The sequence below is a fragment of the Strongylocentrotus purpuratus genome, unplaced genomic scaffold (genome assembly GCF_000002235.5).
Source record: "Strongylocentrotus purpuratus isolate Spur 01 unplaced genomic scaffold, Spur_5.0 spur5_scaffold_19, whole genome shotgun sequence".
Lineage (NCBI taxonomy): Eukaryota > Metazoa > Echinodermata > Echinoidea > Camarodonta > Strongylocentrotidae > Strongylocentrotus > Strongylocentrotus purpuratus.
In genome coordinates, this window is record NW_022145604.1 from 26,333,896 (window position 1) to 26,356,473 (window position 22,578).

Genomic DNA, 22,578 nt, shown 5'->3' on the forward strand with positions numbered 1-22,578 from the left:
GAAGTAGAAGTAGAAGAGAACATGATGATTTTAATACATTTCTACACAATACGGAATAAAGTTATAAAAATGAAAATTATTGTGTTGGGAAATAAAATAGGAACCCTTTCCTAGAAGGCTCATAATCAAGGTCTCCATGAAAAAAAATTGGCTTGATCTCGTACCAACGATGATCTTCGTAGCACAACCAGTACCTCAGTTTGATGCTGCTTTCTGATCACTCGTATAGCGGTGTGACATATTCAAGGAACCTTGAATTGTTTGGTATAAGCATTTAAAAAATGGAAATGAAGTCTCGTTCATAGAGACTCCAGAAATGTCTTTGTCAAGGATGCCATATTTTGTTCAGTCTGCAATGTTACCGTCCGTCGATGATTCGGTCGTCGACAGAGCTTCTGCCGTGCTGAACATATGCAGACAGTTGTCGGCTCCTCCACAAAGAAGTAGCTGTGACAATTAAATAAACAACAGTAGGGAAAAACATTTTAGTGTCCACCTGCTTTTGGTTTCATTGATGTTACTTTCTGATGATATAGTCAGAGAGAGGATGCTATTCATCAGAAAAGTTGTCAGAATATAATAATAATAACTTTCAATTTATTTAGCGCATAATGATTAATGCTCAATCATCTGTGCGCATTACATTAAAAGAGTATGCTTTACAATCCACATAACATATATAAGAGGTCAGAGCTGTTATTATCAAAGATAGATAAGTTTCTATGTGCTATTCATTGAGGAGGGGCGAGGGAAAGGGGAACTTATTCAATGGGAAGTAACCCTATGGGGTAATCATCAGACAAGAAGTTGCTCTAATGGTGATCAACATGAATAAAGAATGACTGGATGTAACTGTCACGGTGAGGGGGGAGGGGGGAGCGGAACAGTAAGAGGGTATTCATCAGCAGGAAAGGTGTCCTCCAGGTGGTAACTTTCATTAATGGTAATGGTCTAGACAAAATCCTTAGCACCTAATATCAAACCCCAACGATCACTTCCCAAATACCACAGACTAATGGCTTATTTCTCTCTCTCTCTCTCTCTCTCTCTCTCTCTCTCTCTCCATTTCTCTCTCCCCCTCTTTCTTTCTTGCTCTCTTTCCTACTTTAATTTCTACCAATTTCCTAATATCTTTTCTCCTCTTCTATTTTTTTTTGGTGATATTTTAACCCTATTTTAACTGGGCTATTTCAGACCAGGTTTTTACTGGGGGGGTCAATTTGACCCCCCCCCCCCCCCTAAGATCTCGGCCGTTTCACCGCCGATCGCCGCGAAAATTTGCATGCATGTCAAGTGAAGTGTATAGAATACTATGGTAATTTCAAATTTTTGAAAAATTCACTCATTTGCATATTTATGGTAATTTATGCAAATAAGGTCATCAAATTCACATTTATGCCCATAAATCATAGATTATTCATGTTTACGTATTCTTTTTTCACTACATATATTTATTAGACCATTTGGAACAATAATTCAACACAAAAAATCGGAAGAGCCAGGTTATTCCTTATGTTATCTCTTGTTTTTATAATTTCTTATGTATTTCATTGTTTTTTTAACTTATGTATTTTATTGTTTTTGTTGTTTTATTTCATTTATAACTATAATTCAACTATTTTGACCCCAAAACAAACATCTAAACTTCAAACAAGACTGAATAACCAATGTTATATCTATTTTTAGGAAAAATGACTTTTACATATGTTTTGTACACAAATCACGAAAATGAGCGATTTTCGGGCTGACATGCAAAGACAAAAGGTCACGTGACCTCGTAACCGTAGGTCCGATTTTCGAAAAAATTGTTTTAAAAGATGCGTAAGACTCGAAAGTAAAAAGTCATGAAAGGAAAATTTTATATCTGCCGCGGTTTCGGAGTAGTCGCGAAATTTCTACAGGGGGGGGTCAAATTGACCCCCCCCCCAGTATTAGGGTTAATGCCTTTAATCAATGTGATTTGATGTTTTTTCCGCTGTTAATTTCAATCATTACATTGTCGTTTTTGTTTTTAGTTTTGTGCTTTTTACTACTTTTAATGCGTATTATTCTTATACGTTAGTTTTATACTGTTCTTACCTTTGCTTGTGAGCTTTGGTGATTTTCATTATTTATATTTCCGTGTACTACATTTTTATCCTGTTCAGGACCATGATGTAAAACAGATTTTGTATCTACAATGTAAATCTGATTCTTGTTATCCTGAATAAATATATTTCAATAAAAAAAATAATACTGCACCCCATATGCCACACCCCATAAAACACCCCCGCTTCATACAACATTCCAACCCCAAAACCACATTCAAATTCACCACACCTACAATACCACCCACATAAGTTCTGAGATGTATAGATTAATACTTACGTCAGGTATTGACCAATCAACAGTGAGTATCTTATCGTCCAATCCCGTCATGTTGAAGAGTGGTGCCTTTGGGCTGGTGAGAAGAAAGAAAATAAAAATAAAAGCAAAGTTATGAATTTGGTGTATTTTGGTTTGCTTTTCCGCTGAAGTTTTCTGAAAGGAGTGGAATCTCGGGTTCATATTTAGGAATCATACTTTCACGACAGAAATTGTTTGCATCTATACTTATGTGCCTGAAATATCCGAGGGGAAGATGGAATGATTGAGGTATTCATACCTGTAACAAAACTAGATATGTGTGAACAACATATTGAGATCCTGATTGTAAAATACAACTAAATTCATTGACTACTTACACCATAAGGAGTTGAGTGTAATACCTGTAATTAATACCATTTTGGCTCTTTGATTTTTGACAAATCTGGTCGAATGTATTATAATCCTGAAAACAGTCAATATGTATCATCCGTGTCTTCCGTGATAACCACAATTGTACAAGAATAGCAGTAATGTTTCAAGTTTATTCATTTCCACTTTATTGAAATAACATAATTGAACATAATAATATACATGGTAATAATTATAACTAAACATACAATATTGGAACACATGTACATGGTAATGGTTATGACAAAAGATACAATCATAAGTATGATAAATACACTGAAAGAAAGATAAATAAAGTGGGGAGGGGGTCTATTTAAAGGTAATGTTCTTCAGTCTAGTTTCAAATACCTTCTGATGTCCCACAGCTTTAGAGCTTTGTCATAGGACCCCGAGAGGAGTTGATCCTTGTTGCTAGGCGACCACGCCACCGACGATACCCAACCATTGTGATGTGTGAGGGAGGACTTTACCACTGCTCCATCTGTGCCATAGAAAAACATGATAATTCATAAAAGAAGTTTGTTGTATTGAATATAAACATATGAAATAATGATTCTCATTACTGTAATTAATATCATATCCGGCATACTAAGAATCTTGCAATTTGATTGGTCTAAACGAGGTCACATGATCAGTCATAGATAAGTACCAGCTCCCTGCGATAGGAATTTTGTACAGTAATTTTTTGCAGCTGCCCCACTTGCCCATTGAATAAGCGTAGCAAAGTAGGTTACGCGAAATGTCAATGTCAATGTCAATGTCAAATGAGCACACATCAACTTTATTACATGTATGCATGTTGTGCTTTGTAAAATCTAGCTGAAGCTAAACTGTCTGCAGAATCAGTTCTTTTAATTAGGTAAAATTCACTTTAAATAGACCTTATTGCCGATGTGGGATATAAAACAAATATTAACCTCCTTTACTCGGGCAATGGATACAAATTATCAATGCCTCGGTGATGATAGTTTGTACCATTACCCTCGTAGTCGGTTAATATTTGCTTACTATGTGCAAAATCAAAACAAAACAAAAAGAGACAAAAAAAATTCTGTTCAACTTGTGCTCAATTCTGTGGTATTACCAACTATTATTTTCACCAGTAATTAAGGGTTGAAAGTCTTCAAATTGGCAAAATATTTGCCTATTCAGGATGGTTGTAACCAGCATCTATTTGGATATAATTCCTATTCATCTATTTTCATTTGTAAAACATTACTCTTATGGCAAGATATAGAAATTATCAGTTTGTAAAAATGAGAGGTCAACCCGATAAGCATTGTGATTTTCTTTTAAACACCGGTTTATTAACATATTCAGATTTTATGCATACTTTTTAAACAAAGGTTATTCTTGACAACCTGAAAGCTAACCCGACATAGCAACAAGTAATGTAAGCAGACTTGACTCCAAGTATTGTACTTCATTCATTAATAACAGGGTAATGGAAAATTTGTCACTAGGTCCCCAGGAAAGAAACACCCATAAAATTTGAACATGTTAGTATACCGGTCGATTGCAATGACACCATAGAGTGTTGTATGCTTGGTGCTATGTTAGGCGTACCTTTGATTCTTGGGTCCCATAATCTCACATGCCTGTCCACACTGCCACTGGCAAGAAGACCATTCAAGGGGGAATGGGAGAGACTCAAGAATGCCTTGGTACCGGTCTGGATTGTGATAAAAAAAGAAAATCGTTTATATGCTGAATCTTCTCATCATTAGAATATTAAACAAGGCCCGGTTTAAAATAGTAGGGTGGATTCACAGTTAATATTGCCCCCACCTTCAAGTCACAACAGGCCAATTTTTCAGCTCGCGGTTTGCCATCTTTCAACCAGTGCAGCGTAGCAAAACACTAGCCACCAATCAAAATTACCTAAGTGGTCCGAACTGGGTAAATTCATTCAATGGGTTTGACTGTTCTGATATCAGCACATAATTTAATAATGAATATGGATGTCAAAACCCATCCATTAGTTAATTCTGACTGAAAAATTGGCTGGGTTTTGGACAAAAATCGATACAAATGTTCAGTTTTTGGCCGAAAAACAGCTATTTGTATCATCGGAAGTGTAGTCCATAATTTAGAATCAGTGCAAAATTTTACCCGTATAAGTTATTCACACCTTCCCCATCAAAAATTCTGATTAAATCCCTTTATATCCTTGTGTATATATAACAGTGCCACAGCTGATGTTTTTGTCAACTTTTCCCCATAATGCATCACATAAAAATTACAGTATTAGATCCTGTCTACATGAACCTGTATGAGCTGAGCCTCCATCACATGGGCATCTGCATTGTCTGCATTCCACAATAGCCTACATTTAGATTTCTTTTCAAATGTTTAAAATTCATTGGAAATCATCAAAATATCTGACACATTTTATCTTTTTATACACATGAGATGATAAGCAGACTACATTAAATGCACTTCATTCCAATTTCCTTTTTACTACCAAAACTCTACATTTATCAAATTTGATTACAAATATGAAGAAAGACCATGAGAAGAGTTTGTAACACACATACCAAGTTCGACTTGTTCGATCCCTGTGCTACATCCCACATCTGTATCGTATGATCCCACGATGCACTGCACACTTCATCCTTTCCCGTCCAGATCACCGAGGAGACAGCCTCCTTGTGACCGTCCAGTGTGGATATGGGAGTCTGTGGTTGGAAGGTAGGTAGATAGGGGGTTCGTGAACTACTCATAATGAACTACCGGTACTCACAAAATAGGAGGTACAGGAGGGATCATGTAACCAGGGGGGTGTTTCACAAAGATCCTAAGTTGAACTTATCTCTTAGTTGGACTTAACAATTAGGGAAAGCCGTTAGCATCTTTGAAAATATTTTGTAAAATTTATTTTCAAAGGCATAAAATGTTGATTCCAATCATTCTCATTTTCTATTATCAAGGAGATTTCATGTTCTTGATGTGGAATTTTTTAAAGTCTAAAATACTTCAATTTTTGCATTGGAATATATTTTATTTTGAGGCCACAAATGGCTATCCATAATGTTTAACTCCAACTTAGAGTTAAGTTTGACTTAAGATCTTTGTGAAACACCCCCCAGGACATTCCAAAATTTTATTATATTCTCCATGATATACCCATATGCTGTGTTTCTGGATAGGTTGTGTATCCGGACAGCTGATTTCAAACAGCAATTTGTAGAAGTTTACAAGCACTATTTTATAAATCTTCTAAGACTTGTAATGTTGGACATATATTAATGTTTGGTGCTATCAGACAAATATTTTTCATTAAATCTAAAGGCAAAAGAGAAGGCTATATGTTTGTTAAGTGCTTGGACACCCAACCCCCATGATACTTGGTAATGTATTGGACTTACCCATCTATGAATTGGCAGAGTCCACTAAAAAAACATTACAATTATCATGAATGACTATAAAGTTACTGATTGCCAATATATAATATTACTTATCGTATGCTTCTTTTTCGAAACATTTCCATCAAAAAATGGTGCCAAAAGTGCTTACTTCCCTCTTGAATAAATTTTATTAAAAGGACTTGGTAACGTTGTTCAGATGAGAGATAGTGGTGCTAAGGTAGTGACTTCAATGCTAGATGTACAATTAAAGATAATCTGAAAATTTGAGTGAAAACGGACTATTATTCATGGTACAAATTGGGAAAAACTGATCTGATCAATTCCTTAATTCTCCCAACTATATTATTGCAATTTAATTACATTTTAGGTGAATGGAAATCTCACAAAGCAATAAAATGGCTCTACATTCCATTCCAGACGTTTAAGTGTTGACAGATTTTCTATAGCCTGCTTTATGTCTTTTTTTCATGGAAAAACGGTTGGGAAAAATCAAAAATGGTTGGGAGAATTTACTGTTAATCACTGTTAGAGGGTGTCGTACATCGACGCCTTCAAAGAAAACCATAGATATCTTTGTGGTTTGAGAATTTTTTCAGGATTTTTTGCATGTCAGAGGGTTAGTACAGTAAAAGGAATATAGTAAGTAACATTTTATACAAAAATTAAGCAATTTTTTTCATCAACCTTCAACAATGTTACCAAGTCACTTTAAAGTCGGAAGCAGATAGGGGAACAATAAGACATGGAGTAGAATGAAACTGGCAGAAAACAAAGCTTTATATATGTGTGGGAAAAAAATGGTGCAAACAACTTCTAAAGTGGGAGAAGATACCTTGATAGATAGATAGATAGATAGATCAGCAGGAAACCCAGATTTGGAAGTTTGGAGACATTCATCTTCATTCACCTAGGTCTTTGTGTACAGGTAAACAGAAGTAATTCACCCGGTGCCTGCCTACAATTGTGTGCCCTACTTTCTGAGCAACTTTCAGACTCTAGCTGAAAGTTATTTTGTACCCTGTGATAGAATTACGGTATAGCAGTCAACACTATGAACATGACGGACAAAGAAAGCAGACAAAATATACAGTTCCTCAGGTAGACAAAGGAACATCCCTTCACTGCTATTATGTAAACAGTGAATATGCATGTGACACCTGTTCTACACATTTTTACATGATAGCAGTGAAGGGATGTTCCTTTGTCTACCTGAGGAACTGTATATTTTGTCCGTTTTCTTTGTCAATCATGTTCATAGTGCAAGGAATATTAATTTCATTCAAATTATGAATATAGAGTATTGATATCTCTTTCAAATGTACATTCTCCTGTTATTTGCTCAGACTTTTCCTATCTGAGCATTGCATACAATATATGAACTACCATCTTTTCTAACACTTATTTTGATGGGAAGGAAACATTCCCTACCTCAAATCATAAATGTTGGGTAGTACAGTCCAACCTGTCTATAGCGACCACACAAGGGAAATACAAAACACAAAAAGTGGTTTTTGTAGACAGGTTCCTTTTAATAGACAAATATAGTACATGTTTCAATGATAAACCATTTTTCAAGGGAAACAAAAAATGTGGTATTTGTAGTCAGGTGGTCACTAAAGCAGGTTCGACTCTAGTGTGTAATAAACCTCAGTGATGGCTACGAATCTGAACAGTGACTTACTCGTATAATAGGTGTGCTATCGTCTCTCCTAACTCTCTTCTTTTGTTGCTCTTGAATTTCTGGTGGTTCTTCTTCCCCTGAACTTGGAACTTTATTGAGAAAAAAAGAAGAAAAAAATCATTAAAATAAAGATGTAAATACATTTGTATTCATTAATATTCGTTTATGCATGTATGGATGAAATTCATTAGAGAAGGGGCAAACCGGCAAATAAATGTACACTTTTGATTATTCTTATACTATATATCTACACAACATACATCAGTTCTTGATCATTACAAATTAACAGCAGTATCATTAATCTTTTACTTCAGCAATTAAGATTCAGCATAATTTTATGTTACACTCTTCTCCTAGCTGCATAACAATGCTACGTGAAACCTATAATTTTATATATTCCACTTGCTAAAATGTCTTAATGATAGCAAACCCTACCATGATGATGACAGATTTGAGCGAGGTTTGCGTTTACACCACATATTCTTTTGGCAGTGTTAGGCTGGTTCAGTGGATCTTACCTAAGGGTATATAAACCCTTACTCAGCCCTTACCAAGCCTTACAGACTCATCGTGAAGACAAAAGGTACAACCTATTGAAACGTTGAGAATAGGCCTGTCTTCATCAGCTCGAGATTGCCAAATTATACAACCAGCTATTTTAACTATCACCATCGCAATTATCAAGCTAATTTGCATCTTCATCAGCCGGCAGTTGCAATTGGCGGGATATTTGGTCGAGATAATTACCCCAAGATACCTTGGGCTAGTTTGCAAGCTATTGTCCGGTGCGTCTTCACCAGCCCGAAGACTCGCACTATGCGCAAACGCTGAGCAAAATATCTCGAGCTATTTTCTCGAGTTAGAGTTTCAAGGTCGAGTCTCGAGCTGAGGAAAACGTGATTTGTAACTTCTGGCTTATTTCCCAAATCAGAAATAGCTGTTATTTGGCAATCTCAAGCTGATGAAAACATACCTAAAGAATATGAGTGGGCCCTCTTCAGGGCCAAATAACCCTGTCGAAAGAATAGGTGGTGTAACCGCAAACCTCGCTCAAACCCTAATATATTCTCATAAATAATCTTGATATCTTAGGCTCACCTGCAGACCACACTTTCAGCATCTTGTCAAAAGACCCACTGCAAATCTGTTAACGAGAAGATAACATTGGAAATGAGATACATGTATTTATACGCCAATAGATATTGAAATGCCTACACTGGCAGTTTCGGTAGCTCATCAAGGAACAAAAAACAATATTACCTTACACTGTTACGTTTCCAAATCGAAGTACATTTTTTTGGTACCCGGTACTCTTTTTACTTTTTATCTTAACAACAAAGACAATTCTTCTTTTCATATCACTTGTAACTGAACATAAATTTTCTAAATTAAAAATGTAAATATTGCTCAATATTACAAAGAGTACCTTATGTTTATTCTACGAATGCACACAAAATGACATAAATTAACTGAAGGCTGTGTGCTTTACAACAAATTATGAAGCATTATCAATATAATTTTATTCTGTTCTCATGAATTTTGCAAATGCACACTCGAGTTTTGATAAAAATATAATATTAACCTTTGGAAAAACAAAACTAGGGCTCCAGTATTCAATGACACTATCATTTCGATGAATAAAACATCAAAATAGAGATTTTCTGGAGCTTCAATATTTTGAAAATAGAATAATGACTCACTCTTGTCTGTGATTGGTCAACAGCAACTGCATCTACGCTCATAGCATGACCCTTGCATACATGCAGTGGTTGACTCTTCTTCTCCCTCTCATTCCATTCCCAGATGATGAGAGTCTGGTCATGTGATCCGCTCACCAGCAAACTAACAGGGTCACCTGATACATAGAAGAAATAATAAGAATTAAACATTTTTGTACAGCGCATAACACGTAGGAATACTTGTATGTCATTATGCGCTTTACAGGATAGAATACAGAAGGAGTGGAATGGTGTACTGGGTTCATAATTGTGAGATCTTACAAAGTGTTAGATAGATATGTTTTCAAATTACTTCTGAACTTTTCATATGTTTCCATATTTTCTATGGTATTTCGGCAAGTTATTCCATTAAATAGTGGCTGCATATGAAAATGATCTTTCCCCATAACATTTTGTCACGGTTTGTGGGACATAAAATAAAGACTTTTTATTAGAACACAGCACTCTGTCTGGTTTACAATGTATTAACAATTCATTGAGATATGATGGAGCAAACTGATGGAAACATTGATATTTGATTAGTTAATAAAAGTACTTTAAACTTGAAAAAGAAATAAACGAATGGGATGTTTGCGACCATCTAGTGGAATGGTTTCTGAAATCATTGCCACGACTGAGAAAACCTTAAACATATACAGGAAACTATATTTTGAACATACCAAATGATCAGGGTTGTTATCTAGACTTTTAATCCCATCTCGAAACCGTCCCATTATAAATGTTTTAATTTTTATAACAGGATCCTGGATTGTCCCGGTTGCCGAAATTGCTTATAGTCTTGTCTATGTTTTCCTACTGCCTAAAAAGTACAATACTGTGATTCCGGATTGATTTTGGCTCAGTTGACAGCACTAAATAATCATCAAACAGTGACCAACACCCTGCATCCACCCTAAGCAAAATAAATTATACTGCCTTCTATGCGGCCACAGAACAAGGCAAAAGATTGCCTGGTGATAATCAAGTGTGTCTTAATAAAAAACATATCTGATTCTGATTTTTTTTTTTTTGGGGGGGGGGGGGGTTAGAATATACATCACTTTTGTTTTTTGTAGTAAGGCATTTGAGAACACATCGTAATCAAATGAGGGATGTCGGCACATCAAAATGTGCTGAAATTTTGAAAACCAAACAAATTACAATCACATTCACAATATCAGAAAAACATTTTAACAAAGTGACAAGGATGATTAGGTAGTGATATGTACTCAATACTTGGTTATTTAAAAAGAAAATTATGTCTACATCATAACTCATCCTTTCTCTGATGTTACATTACCAGATTTGATCCAGCAAACACACTTGACTGGATCTGTGTGGTACTGAAGTGTTGCTATGTTGTCTCCATTCCTCCCCCACAGTCTCACACCATTGTCATAACAACCAGTCAGAATCCTGGAGAAGGGGAGAAAAAGGGAAGTTCCCTGAATACTTTTGTTGTTGTCGACATAATGCTGTTATCAACTGTCAAATATGTGTGCAATTAAACTTTTTTTGAAGCATGCATATTCTTTGAATGAAATATTCTCCTTCTCCCATTTGAGCTACAATGAGCTATTCCCCGCTCTCACCTTCTCCCCTTTAAACTACAACGAGCTATTCCCCTCCCCCTCTCACCATCTCCTTTTAAACAACAATGAGCTATTGCCCCTCTCAAACCTTCTCCCTGTTAAATTACAATGAGCTATTCCCCTCCCCTCTCACCACTCCCTTTAAACTACAATGACCTATCCCCCTCACCATCTACCTTCATACTACAATGAGCTATTACCCCCCCCCCCCCTCTCTCACTTTCTCCCTTTAAACAACAATGAGCTATTTACCCCTCTCACCATTCCCATTTAAATTACATGAGCTACTCCCCCTCTCACCTTCTCCCCTTTAAACTACAATGAGCAACCCCCCCCCCCTCACATTCTCCCCTTTATACTACAATGAGCTATTCACCCCTCTCACCATTCCCATTTAAATTACATGAGCTACTCCCCCTCTCACCTTCTCCCCTTTAAACTACAATGAGCAACCCCCCCCCCCTCACATTCTCCCCTTTATACTACAATGAGCTATTCACCCCTCTCACCATTCCCATTTAAATTACATGAGCTACTCCCCCCTCTCACCTTCTCCCCTTTAAACTACAATGAGCAACCCCCCCCCCCCCCTCACATTCTCCCCTTTATACTACAATGAGCCATTCCCCCTCTCACATTCTCCCCTTTATACTACAATGAGCTATTCACCCCTCTCACCATTTCCCTTTAAACTACAATGAGCCCACCCCCCCCCCCCTCACACATTCTCCCCTTTATACTACAATGAGCTATTCACCCCTCTCACCATTTCCCTTTAAACTACAATGAGCAACCCCCCCCCCCCCTCACCTTTTCCCTTTGAACTACAATGAGCTATTCCCCCTCTCACCATCTCCCTTTAAACTACAATGAGCTATTCCCCCCTCTCACCTTCTCCCTTTAAACTACAATGAGCCATTCCCCCTCTCACGTTCTCCCCTTTATACTACAATGAGCTATTCACCCCTCTCACCATCTCCCTTTAAACTACAATGAGCTATCCCCCCTCTCACATTCTCCCCTTTATACTACAATGAGCTATTCACCCCTCTCACCATTTCCCTTTAAACAACAATGAGCCATCCCCCCTCTCACGTTCTCCCCTTTATACTACAATGAGCTATTCACCCCTCTCACCATTCCAATTTAAATTACATGAGCTACCCCCCCCCCTCCTCACACCTTCTCCCTTTGAACTACAATGAGCTATTCCCCTTTATAAGATGATGACGTGGATCCTAATCAAATGATTGGTTGAAAGTGTACACGTGACCAGGCATTTATTTTCCTTAACACGTAATTTGGATAATGACCAGTCATAATGACCGGTCATTATCCATTGGTAATGAATGACTGGTCATTATCAAAATCATGTTATAGAACATCATTTTGTAAAAACAAATAAAACATCATTTCATAAAATAAATAATACACATCATTTTGTTCAGGCATTAGTAAAATTACCCACACGAGGTACCTTTGGACCAGTCAAACACGCCCGAGGTGATATTGCCCTCACTGATGTGTATTATTTGTATACTCTCAAACTACAACGAGCTATTCCCCCACCGCTCTCACCTATCTCCATCATTGTGTATACAGCTAACCCAGTCATCATGAAGTATGCTTCCCACTGGCTCCGGAGCAGTCTGTTTCACCACGTACTCGATATCAACTACAGCCTCGGTTGAAGTTTGCGTGACCTCAAAGTGAGAAGCGAGAGGGACCCGTAGAAACTCCCCCTCAATGAGGAAGTCAAATTCGACATTTTCGATATCTTCCTCGGCTTTGTCTGGAGGATAAGAGAGACCATTAATGTCATGAATAAAAGAATAGTCCTTTAAAGGTAATACAAAGTTTTGGGAAATTTTGAAAATTGAGTGGATAGTGAATCTTTACAATTTTGATATATTTGGATACCCCTTAGTCCAGATTCAGTCCGTTCGTTCTTTTTATCCCCCACACACATCGCGGTCTCTCCACTGATCGCGCAATCCCCAAATTTCCGTCCACACGAACGTCCAGACGAATCTGCCAGTGTCGGGGGTCAAAAGTTCGCGCTAATGTATGCTGACGTAGTGCCTTCGCTTATGCCCCAATGAATATGCATTAGTAACATCGTCGAGCTTTGTTTGTATTAGGATTAGGTCAGCCCTGCCTGAAACCTTGGACCATGCTGAAACTCTACACGCACTGCCCCGATGCAGTGGAAAACACATTGGGTTTTAGCCACTTACTGGTGTTTGGCCTACTACCAGGGAGCCCAACTCCCTGATCTCTTCACATGCATGCAAACTGTATTCTTGTCTGAATTCAATAATATTCTGACTTGCAATCACTGCCATTATCTCTCGTTGCATGAATGAATCAGCAGTAAATTTAAGATGGTGGTCTCCTGCATTTGTCAATTAAGTTGAAATGATTTGTAAACCGTTGAATAAAGGTAGAATTATTATATAATTTTTGATTATATTATATGATCATAGGCCTATATATATTTTGACTTTTATTAAAGTACCTCGTTTAACGAAATAATGATACTATCAATTATAATGATATGAAGGTCACTTAATTCAACATAAAAACGCTCAGGCATTTGACACGGCACATAAATATGTCTCTATACAATTCTCTTTCGTTCATGACTCGTACTCGTTGGAATGATGAGCCACAGACAAATTTTATTTATATGTATTTGTTATACGGGGCAAACTTTCATATTTTCTTTGGGGTATATTGAGCTAGTATTAGGAATTTGGACCATTCTTACGTGTGTTTTTTTTCCCGAAGGACGGGAAAAGGGGAAATCTTGTTTGGGAACATGATGATCTGAACAGGGGGTCGGAATACTTTAGGTGTCGGGAGGGGAAAATAAGAACGAACATCAGTGGACGAAAGATATTCGTGGTTTACAGTGAAAAAAATACACGGGGGCTCGGGGCGAATTAGCCCCCGAAATGCCCAAAATAGCCCCCAAAAATCAGAAAAGAGCCCCTGTAAATTTGCATAGAGTTCAATGCAAAACAAATTTTAGATTGTTATTTTCATGCATGCAAGCTTGAAAAGTAGCCCCCGAAAAATAAATATTAATTTTTTCCCTGGTGGTTTAAGAAGAAAAAGAGTGGGCCTATTCCCAATTCTTTTGGCTTATTATTTTATTTCCATCTATAGAGAGTGCAAAGAGCGGCAAAAAGTCTAATGGATGGTCCAATACGATTTACTTTTGGCTGTGAGCGCGCAAGTGACATCAATCAGATTGTATGAGAAGTTTTTAAGTCCAAAATGATTTATTTGCAAAAGTTACTTTCATTAAAACTTTTAACCGTATATTCGATTAAATGAAGCTTTAAATACTTAAAACAGTTTAAGTCTGAAGAAGGATTTAGAACTTAAGAGAGTATGCGATACTGAAATATTGAGCCTCATGATATTCGTTATTAAATCTGAAAGGTTTGTGCCCGGTTGAAAAATCTCTTCGACTTAAAATAATAAACCATTCGCGCTTAGAAATAAGTCTTATTTTGTAGAGCATTATTCATGTTAATATTATAACGGAAAACCTAGTCTGTGAACAGTATTGTAAGTGTTGCCTTGTTTCATTCACTTAGACTTTTATGAGGCAATATATTGAGTGGGAAGTGGTGAAAATAGGAACGAACAGATATCTCCGGACGAAAGAGACGGATGGAGAAGGAAGAATATGTAAATCATATCTATCTTGGACATGTTTATTTTGACGTTCGTAGAGCATAGTTCATGTTCCAATTAAAAGGTGGAATAAACCTAAATTGCGAATAATAATAGGATTATTAATAATAATGATAATAATGACATCAACAACAAAAAACGATTAAAAAAAAAGTAGTGATAGTAATAACAATGATAATGATAGATGTTCATCATTTATCTTAATGGTGTAATATTGTTCTTTATTTAATCAATGTTGATTTGCATGTTTCGATATGGGCATCAAGTATCCATGTGTTTGTTGTAGTAAGCCAGTGAAACGAAATCAAAAAGCTCTTCGGTATGTTCAAAGTATGGGGAATGGGTTCACATTAAGTGTGACAGAATTCCACGAATAAAAAGTCATGTTCATACCATCACACCCAACTGCAAAGTATGATGATTAAGCAGTATCTTGGGCAATTTAAAGAGAGAAACAAACGATGAAATCATCCCTAATAATCTAATCACAATGTAGGGGTACAATATGGCAATAATTGTATATTTGTGCTTTGAGGTTTCCCTTTGTAGGTGCCCTTTTTCCGTAAAGTACCCTTTTTGTTGGTGCCCCCCTACTTTGGAAGTTGCTCCGCAAGGCACTTGTCCACGGTAAGAGGAAACTGTTAAATCTCGAAGAACAAAAACTATATAATCTCACATGGCTATACTCCCCATATAATGTCTACAATTTCCATTTGGTATTTTTAAATTCATAAATTGGTTGTAAATTGCTCTGAAAAAATGTCATAAAATGCACTAAAATAAGGCTTATATTGCACCGGAGAGAATCTAGGATCCCAGAGCTTCCAAGGCCCCTGGACCCCAGCATAAAGGGACTTCACACATCGCGCTGGTGATGTGATTTCAGGGTGAGAGCTTCCGAGTCAACGCTCCTTCCCCAACTTCAAGAAAGCTTCCTACGCCTATAATCTACAATGTCTATTTTTATTAGGAACCTATAATCCACAAGCACCATTTTTTAATATAGGTTCCTCACATTTTACTTGAAGTTTTATTTATTCCACATTTTACAGAAAAACAGTTTATATTCTTTCAATTTCTTATTTTTATACAGGCGTATATTTTATAAGAGTAGATTTCACACAAGAAGAAAAACAATTAAAGATTTCAAATCAAATATAATGTACGGAAAATAAGTACGAAATTTCAAAATATGTAGATATAACGGGCAAGGTAGAACAATGTAAAATGTGGGGAGCCTAAATAAAAAGCATAGCTTGTATGTGAATAGGCTCCCGTACTTAATCGGACATGTGAATTGAGTTTCTTTGTAACTTGATTATATACCATTACCATAGCTATATGATTTCTATTTCATATGTCTGTCTCTATACTGTAAAATGTGGAGAGAGCAACAACAAACAAACTTGAAAACTTGAAATGCAGGAAAACCACAGGTTTTTTAAAGCAAGGATATCGAAATTCACGACGTTGGATGGAATTACCCCCTCCGACCACTTTCCTGTTCGGTTGCTTCGCTACCTCGCGGGGTCACATTAACGATGCCATCCAATTTCTAAACACCCCCTTGATAAAAATCCTTACAGGCCGGTATGGACGTGTGACCATAGTTCGCGTGTGCCCTCAGTAATTCGCTATCTCAAAAATCGGTAAGATTTCGAAAATCTAATATATAGGCCTATAGTGGAAAGAGGAACATAAATTAACCAGAGATGAAATTTTCTTTGGAATTGGGTGCGAAATTGAGAAAATATTGACAAAAGATCGGTAAATTTTGCAGTCATTATTTTGTGTCCGTTCCGAAAAATTATCAACTTACCGATAAGGGTCTGGAAATCTACATTTTGAGAGCAGATATCCTCAAAATTGTGAGTAAAAAGTGCTCCCAAACTGGTTGTATGATATATTGCCTTGCAAATTACGATATTATTATTTATTTATTTTATTAATTGCGTTTTTGATAAATCAGCTGTAAAGCCGTGCGCGAAATAAGTTCTCGTTGTTTTTATAACGTTTTTAGTTGCAGAGCGCACGCCGATCCAAAATTAAAATGATGAGTCATCTACATAATTATGCAGGAAACAATAATTGTGATAAATATGGTCAAAATATAGGTAAAGGGTAGGAGAAACAAGAAATGGTAAATTTCCATATTGAAAAGGGATGGAAATTACCCATGTTAATATCAGAAGCTTAACTTAGGTAAACGATGTTCAGTATTTTTTGACAAAATAAAACATACGATTTGTTCAGTTAGTCCGAAAATAGTTAAACGATGACATTGTATGAATCAAATCAATTATGTGCCTGGATATAAATGTGTGGTTAAACAGAGGCCGGTTAGTTGGAGGAGGAGTGGCTTGCCACATAGAGGAAAATATATCTTACTTAAGAAGAACGGATTTGGACTGAATGTCACAAGATTGAACTGATGTGTTTAGAAGTAAAAAGGCACCAAAGCAGTCCTATTTTGTAGATATAGATCCATCCAGTGATGCAACTCTTCAATTTTCTTTAATATACTATAACAAAATATTAATGATGTATTTTCTGTCACAAATTCTGTCACTATTGTTTTTGGTGACTTTAATTGTAATATGATGACCATTGTCTGTTATGCGACCTATCGTATATAATGCTCGCCATATATACCATGCACCCAAAACCTTCGACAAATACTATTTCCTAAAACAGAATACAAAAAATTGATCCTTTTTATTCACCGGAAATTGCCATTGTCCGTCCAGAATTGCAAATCACAATTTCAAGAAACAATGTAAACATTTCTCTAACATGCTTTAAAAAAACACGACAATCTGACTACTGTGGGGGGGGGGGGGGGGGGGGGGGTTCTCGCCGTGCATCTCATGTGCGCTCCATGTATAGTTTAATCAAAATGTACAAATGTTTTTTTTTTTATATATTGAATTGTATTGATGTTTTCATGCATTCATGTTTTGTTTTTTTATGTTGACTGATTTTGATTGTATCATGTGGTGAGGGAGGGCTCCGTTGGAAAGCAGTTCTTTTAACTGAATCGGAATACCCTTCACTGTTTTATCCATTGTAATAAATAAAACATAAATAAATGTTAGATTCGAGAGTCATTCAGTCCCAGTTTCGTATAGCTCCATATTTTAAAGCTTCGGCAATCTTCTCCTCCGTAAAACGATGATGATTATCCACAGACGTTCTTACAGATTATGGTTAACAAACGATGATAACAACAGTTCCAAAAATCATGAAATGTAAATGTAAATCTCAGAAAACCAACTCGATAAAGCCAACCCGAAGAGCACAGTTTGTGTAAACTCGATATCAGGCGTCTGGACGTCAGTATTTATAGTTCAGTTTGTTTTCAATTTGCAATAGTCAGTTCATGTTTTGCTCCACAATCTTCAAACTTTAATTTCTTTCAACAAACAGAGGATTTTTTATTTATAGAAACATTTGAAATGCATTAACGTAATAAACACTCCACTCTAATTTTTTAAAATAAGTATGGAATCCTTATAATGAGAATAGTAGCTTCGTGACGGCGGCGGAACATTACGTAATGCGCCAAAGTGATTGTCAGGTTTTTCGTCCAATCAGCGTACATCGAACGTGTATAGCTTTGTGGGCGGAGTTAATCTCCCCCGGAATTCCGGGGGAGAATGGCAGATTCGTCTGGACCGTATTCAGGACCCAGATTTAGAGGAATGGCTAGGTCTACTTTCAACGTTGAGGGTGTGTTATTTTATCAGCTGATTGGTTGGGTGCGCTAAACGAAAACGGTACAGAGGCTGGACTAGATACCCCTGTGCATGTATTATAAGCACTAAAAAAAATTAATCCCTAAAACACTTCAGTTTTCGAGAAAAATTGAATATAAAAATTTACCGGTGCTCCCCGGTAAATTTTGATAAATTTCAAATAGCGCCTACGGCCGTACAATGGTAGCTGCGACCATAAAAATCTCAGAATATGTAGTTGTGATATATAATTTCCAAACGGGAATAGCTAAACGGTCAATTTTAGTAAAGAAATATTGTTTCATAGCTAAATTGATATCTTGACCTTGAGAGGGAGCTTTACAACGTAAAGAGTTTATTATTCATAATTTTATAACTTTAGACTCGATTTCAACCGGGACAACGATCAATGAATACTGTAGGAACGCATATGCTTCCAATATGTTAATTTGAACCAAATTCATGACCCCATACCAAAACTTTGTAATGCCTTTAAACTTAAATACCATGTTAAATAGGGTAGAGTACCCAGTATTCGGTCACTTAAGGGGAAATCACTAATATTTTGAATTCTTACCTCTTTCATTGGGCAATCTACCCATCAAAAGAAAAGAAATTTATTCCTCTAACAGGATTTTAAAGTCACTGAAAATATAGAATAACGATAAGCAAAAGACTTCCGAAAGAAGATGGAGCATATTTCTGCCCAGAATTCGGTCGCGCCGACTAGAATTCGGTCACGCGATTTGTGCGTGGTATCTCCGTTGCAAAGGAGCGTAGCGTATTTGCGCACTATTTTCACACAATTGCGCGATAAAGCACTGAATGTCAATGCGTTGACCGAATACTGGCTGAGCGATACCGCATGGCAAGGGTATCGTATAAATACCTCTTGCACATCGGCAAGTGCGTCATTTGCAAATTCGCTGCGATGGAGCGAACACGGAAGTGATTCTCTTCACACACATACTAAATTCATTGTGACAGCACACGTAGTTGTTTCGCAATAGACTTCTACATATGGCTATGCATGTTAGCGCATGTGCTAAGAGAACGCGAAAGTGCGGAAAGTTGTGCGACACTGACCAATTTCGAGCTAAGTTGGAGATCTTTCCGGGGCCCTAAATCTGATTTAATTTTGAGAGTTAAGAAAAGTTGTTCAGCTGCCTGATTTGTGCAAGTTTCGTGGCTCATAAATTATTTTTTAAATTGTTACAGCTGTTGAAACGGCTGTCTGACCGAATACTGGGAATCGACCGAATACTGGGCGCGCTACCCTACATTATAAAGAGGGAGTATGCTTCATAATGCTTTCATCAATAATTTCACAATTAGATTCTAATTATTTTTTCCTCCCTTCCTTAGTGTAATTTCAGTAACACTAAAACATGACCTTTATCAAGTTGTCATAAACATTACACCAAAAATCATCACTATCAGTCTTTAACTTCAACATGACTACTGGATAACCCCCAAGACTTTTTAAATATGCTACGTTCCTCTTTCTTTGCTCAGGATTCTCAACCTAGCTCAGGTGAATAATTTACCAAAATATGAGTAAAACTAATAATGCCTCAAGGCTGACAAGGACCAAAGCTATGATCACTGATTAACCTTCAAAACATGATTTTTCTAAATCCGAGCAATAAAAAAAAAAAATCCATTGTAAATCTTCAACTCTTATCTTGCAAACAGTTCTCACCTTCATTGAGAAGTTTATTGATGAGAGAACTCAGCTCAGTCACACCAACGTTGGCTGGAACAGAGAAAGGTGTGTTACCAACAACAAACCTGCATGGCAAAATAGAAGACCAAATTGAAAACATTTTACTTAGAGTAAAGGAGCCCGTAATCGGCCAGCTCCCGTTTTCGGCCGATTGGTTGGATGCAAGGTAAAATCACTCTAAAATACATCGCATAATAGCATAACACATATCCCACACATACCATACCATGCCAGTGTCACTGAAGAACCACATTTGCAATGGAAAATATATCCTAAAATATCACATTTTAGCGATGTAATCGGCGGTCCCGCTACCCGAATCTGAAAAATCGAGTATTTTACGCGTGTCTGTAAGAAATATGGGTACCATAAAATGAGCTTTATTTCAAGTATTTTTCAGATTTAAAGCCCGATTTTGTGCTAGTCGCAAGCTCAAAAGTATCTCATCGCATGTATTAAATCAATGCAGCCGCACACCGCAACGCACACACGATATCTCTGTCTAATTCAGATTCCAACTTCCGATCACCGCTGTGCCTGTCTTCGGCCAGGCGAGCACCAGGGAGCTCCGGCGTGGGATACCTGCTCCGCCCGCTTGTGCTGTACATCAGCGCGGAAACGCACGGCGCGCGCGAGCGCTTCCTATTGACTTTGTACATGCGGCCGTAAACTGAAACGCTCGGCCGATAACGGGCTCCAAAACAGTGAAAATTGAAATGAATATTGTCATGGCAATTCGTGATTTTTTTCTGGGATTCTTTTTTTGTTTAAATAATAATAATATTTGCTTCATGATTCGAACAAGAAATGATAATAAATAGGAAGTAAAGGGTCCTAAAAAAAGGATTTTGTCTTAAGTGGCCGAAAACGGGCTCCTTTACTCTAGATTAGCATCATTGACAAATGACAATTGATGTCAGGGAAGGCATTTTCAACAGGCCTATCAAAGTATCAGTGTAAAAAAAAAGCACCTCTTCCTACCTCTTCTCCTCCTTTTGCTTCACCTTCTCCTTTTACTTAAGTTTTTATTTCTTCTTCTACATCTTTTTTATTTGCCCATTTTTAAAATATTTTTTGTTTTGTTTTGTGTTTGTTCGATTTTTGCTCGATTGAAATTTCAAATCACATGCACGTTTCAATATGTTGTTGAATATCAAGTGTAGCTACGTTTTGATGGGGATGTTTTAATTATAAATAAATCTAAATGTTTTTTAATAGATTATAAAAAAGAACACACGTTCTAGACAGCTTTTAAACAATCTGCAAATCATTGTAACACGAATTCCAACGTATGGGACCAATGGAGCAAAATCACAATTATTAGTCACACAACAGACACGTATTCTCGCATAATAACCTCTCTAAAATGTATCATAACTCAGCATTAGGCCAGTCAAAACGAAAAAGTGTGACTAGATATACATTACCTCTTCTGTTTCGTGAAAAATCGGGCTTGTAAATGCGAACCCACGCTACTGCTTGTGGAAGCTGCCATCTTGCAAATCTTCAATACACGTGCGAATATCCATATGCGCATAATACGTGCGATGTAATGTAGCGGTTCGCAGGAGGGTGTCGGGGGGGGGGGGGGGGGTTCTAGAAAGATGTATTTTCTCCTTTAGGTTTACCATATACGTTTTGCTTATGTTAACCTTTGGGTTAATTTGTTTCCATTCCAACGAACTAATAGGAATTATATAGCTAGTACTCAGTTCAGTAGGTAAGGAAAAATGAAGATCATTGAAAACAAATCTTACAAATATTCCCAAAACTATACTTTTAATTAGTATAGGCCTACGCATGCTAAGGTTATGCATTTTCTTTTATTTCCCTACACTTTAATTCTATATACTGAATTTGAACTTTATCATAATTTACAAAACAAATTACACAAGGACAGCCTTTTAATTCACCGCCCCTATAAGCTTCCTCTGCTATTCTCTCTCATGTCACTGGCTCTATTCAAGTGTTTTTAAAATTCCTCCTTTCCCATATCATTTCTCATGCAGCAGACTACTCCATTTTCCCCCTTCTCTCTCTGTAAGTCTCTCTACATGTATATCTTTCCCCCTTCTCTCTCTCTCTCTCTCTCTCTCCATCTCTCTCTTTCACTGACTCCATTGTCTTATTCCTCCTTCCCCAAATCGTTTCTCAGCAGACTACTCTATCCCCCCCCCCTTCTCTCTCTCTTTCTTTTTTCTCTCTCTCTCTCCCCCCCCCCCCCCCCCATCTCTCTTTCTCTTTCTCTCGCTCTCTCTCTCTCTCTCTCTCTTTTTCTTTCTCTCTCTAATTATCAC

At 37.0% G+C, this 22,578-nt stretch overlaps 1 protein-coding gene across 1 annotated transcript; it reads right to left on the reverse strand.

Moving 5' to 3' along the window:
• On the reverse strand, positions 1-21,827 carry LOC591474 (ribosome biogenesis protein WDR12). The gene is made up of 12 exons (XM_030990723.1): positions 21,709-21,827; positions 20,258-20,346; positions 12,692-12,905; positions 10,822-10,937; positions 9,504-9,658; positions 8,902-8,947; positions 7,804-7,892; positions 5,292-5,432; positions 4,321-4,426; positions 3,103-3,235; positions 2,368-2,440; positions 1-447 (listed from the first exon to the last, which is right to left on the reverse strand). Exons 1-12 carry the CDS (start codon positions 21,816-21,818, stop codon positions 346-348), a joined length of 1,374 nt encoding a protein of 457 aa, XP_030846583.1. The 5' UTR covers positions 21,819-21,827; the 3' UTR covers positions 1-345.
• Between the last annotated feature and the right edge of the window lie 751 nt (positions 21,828-22,578).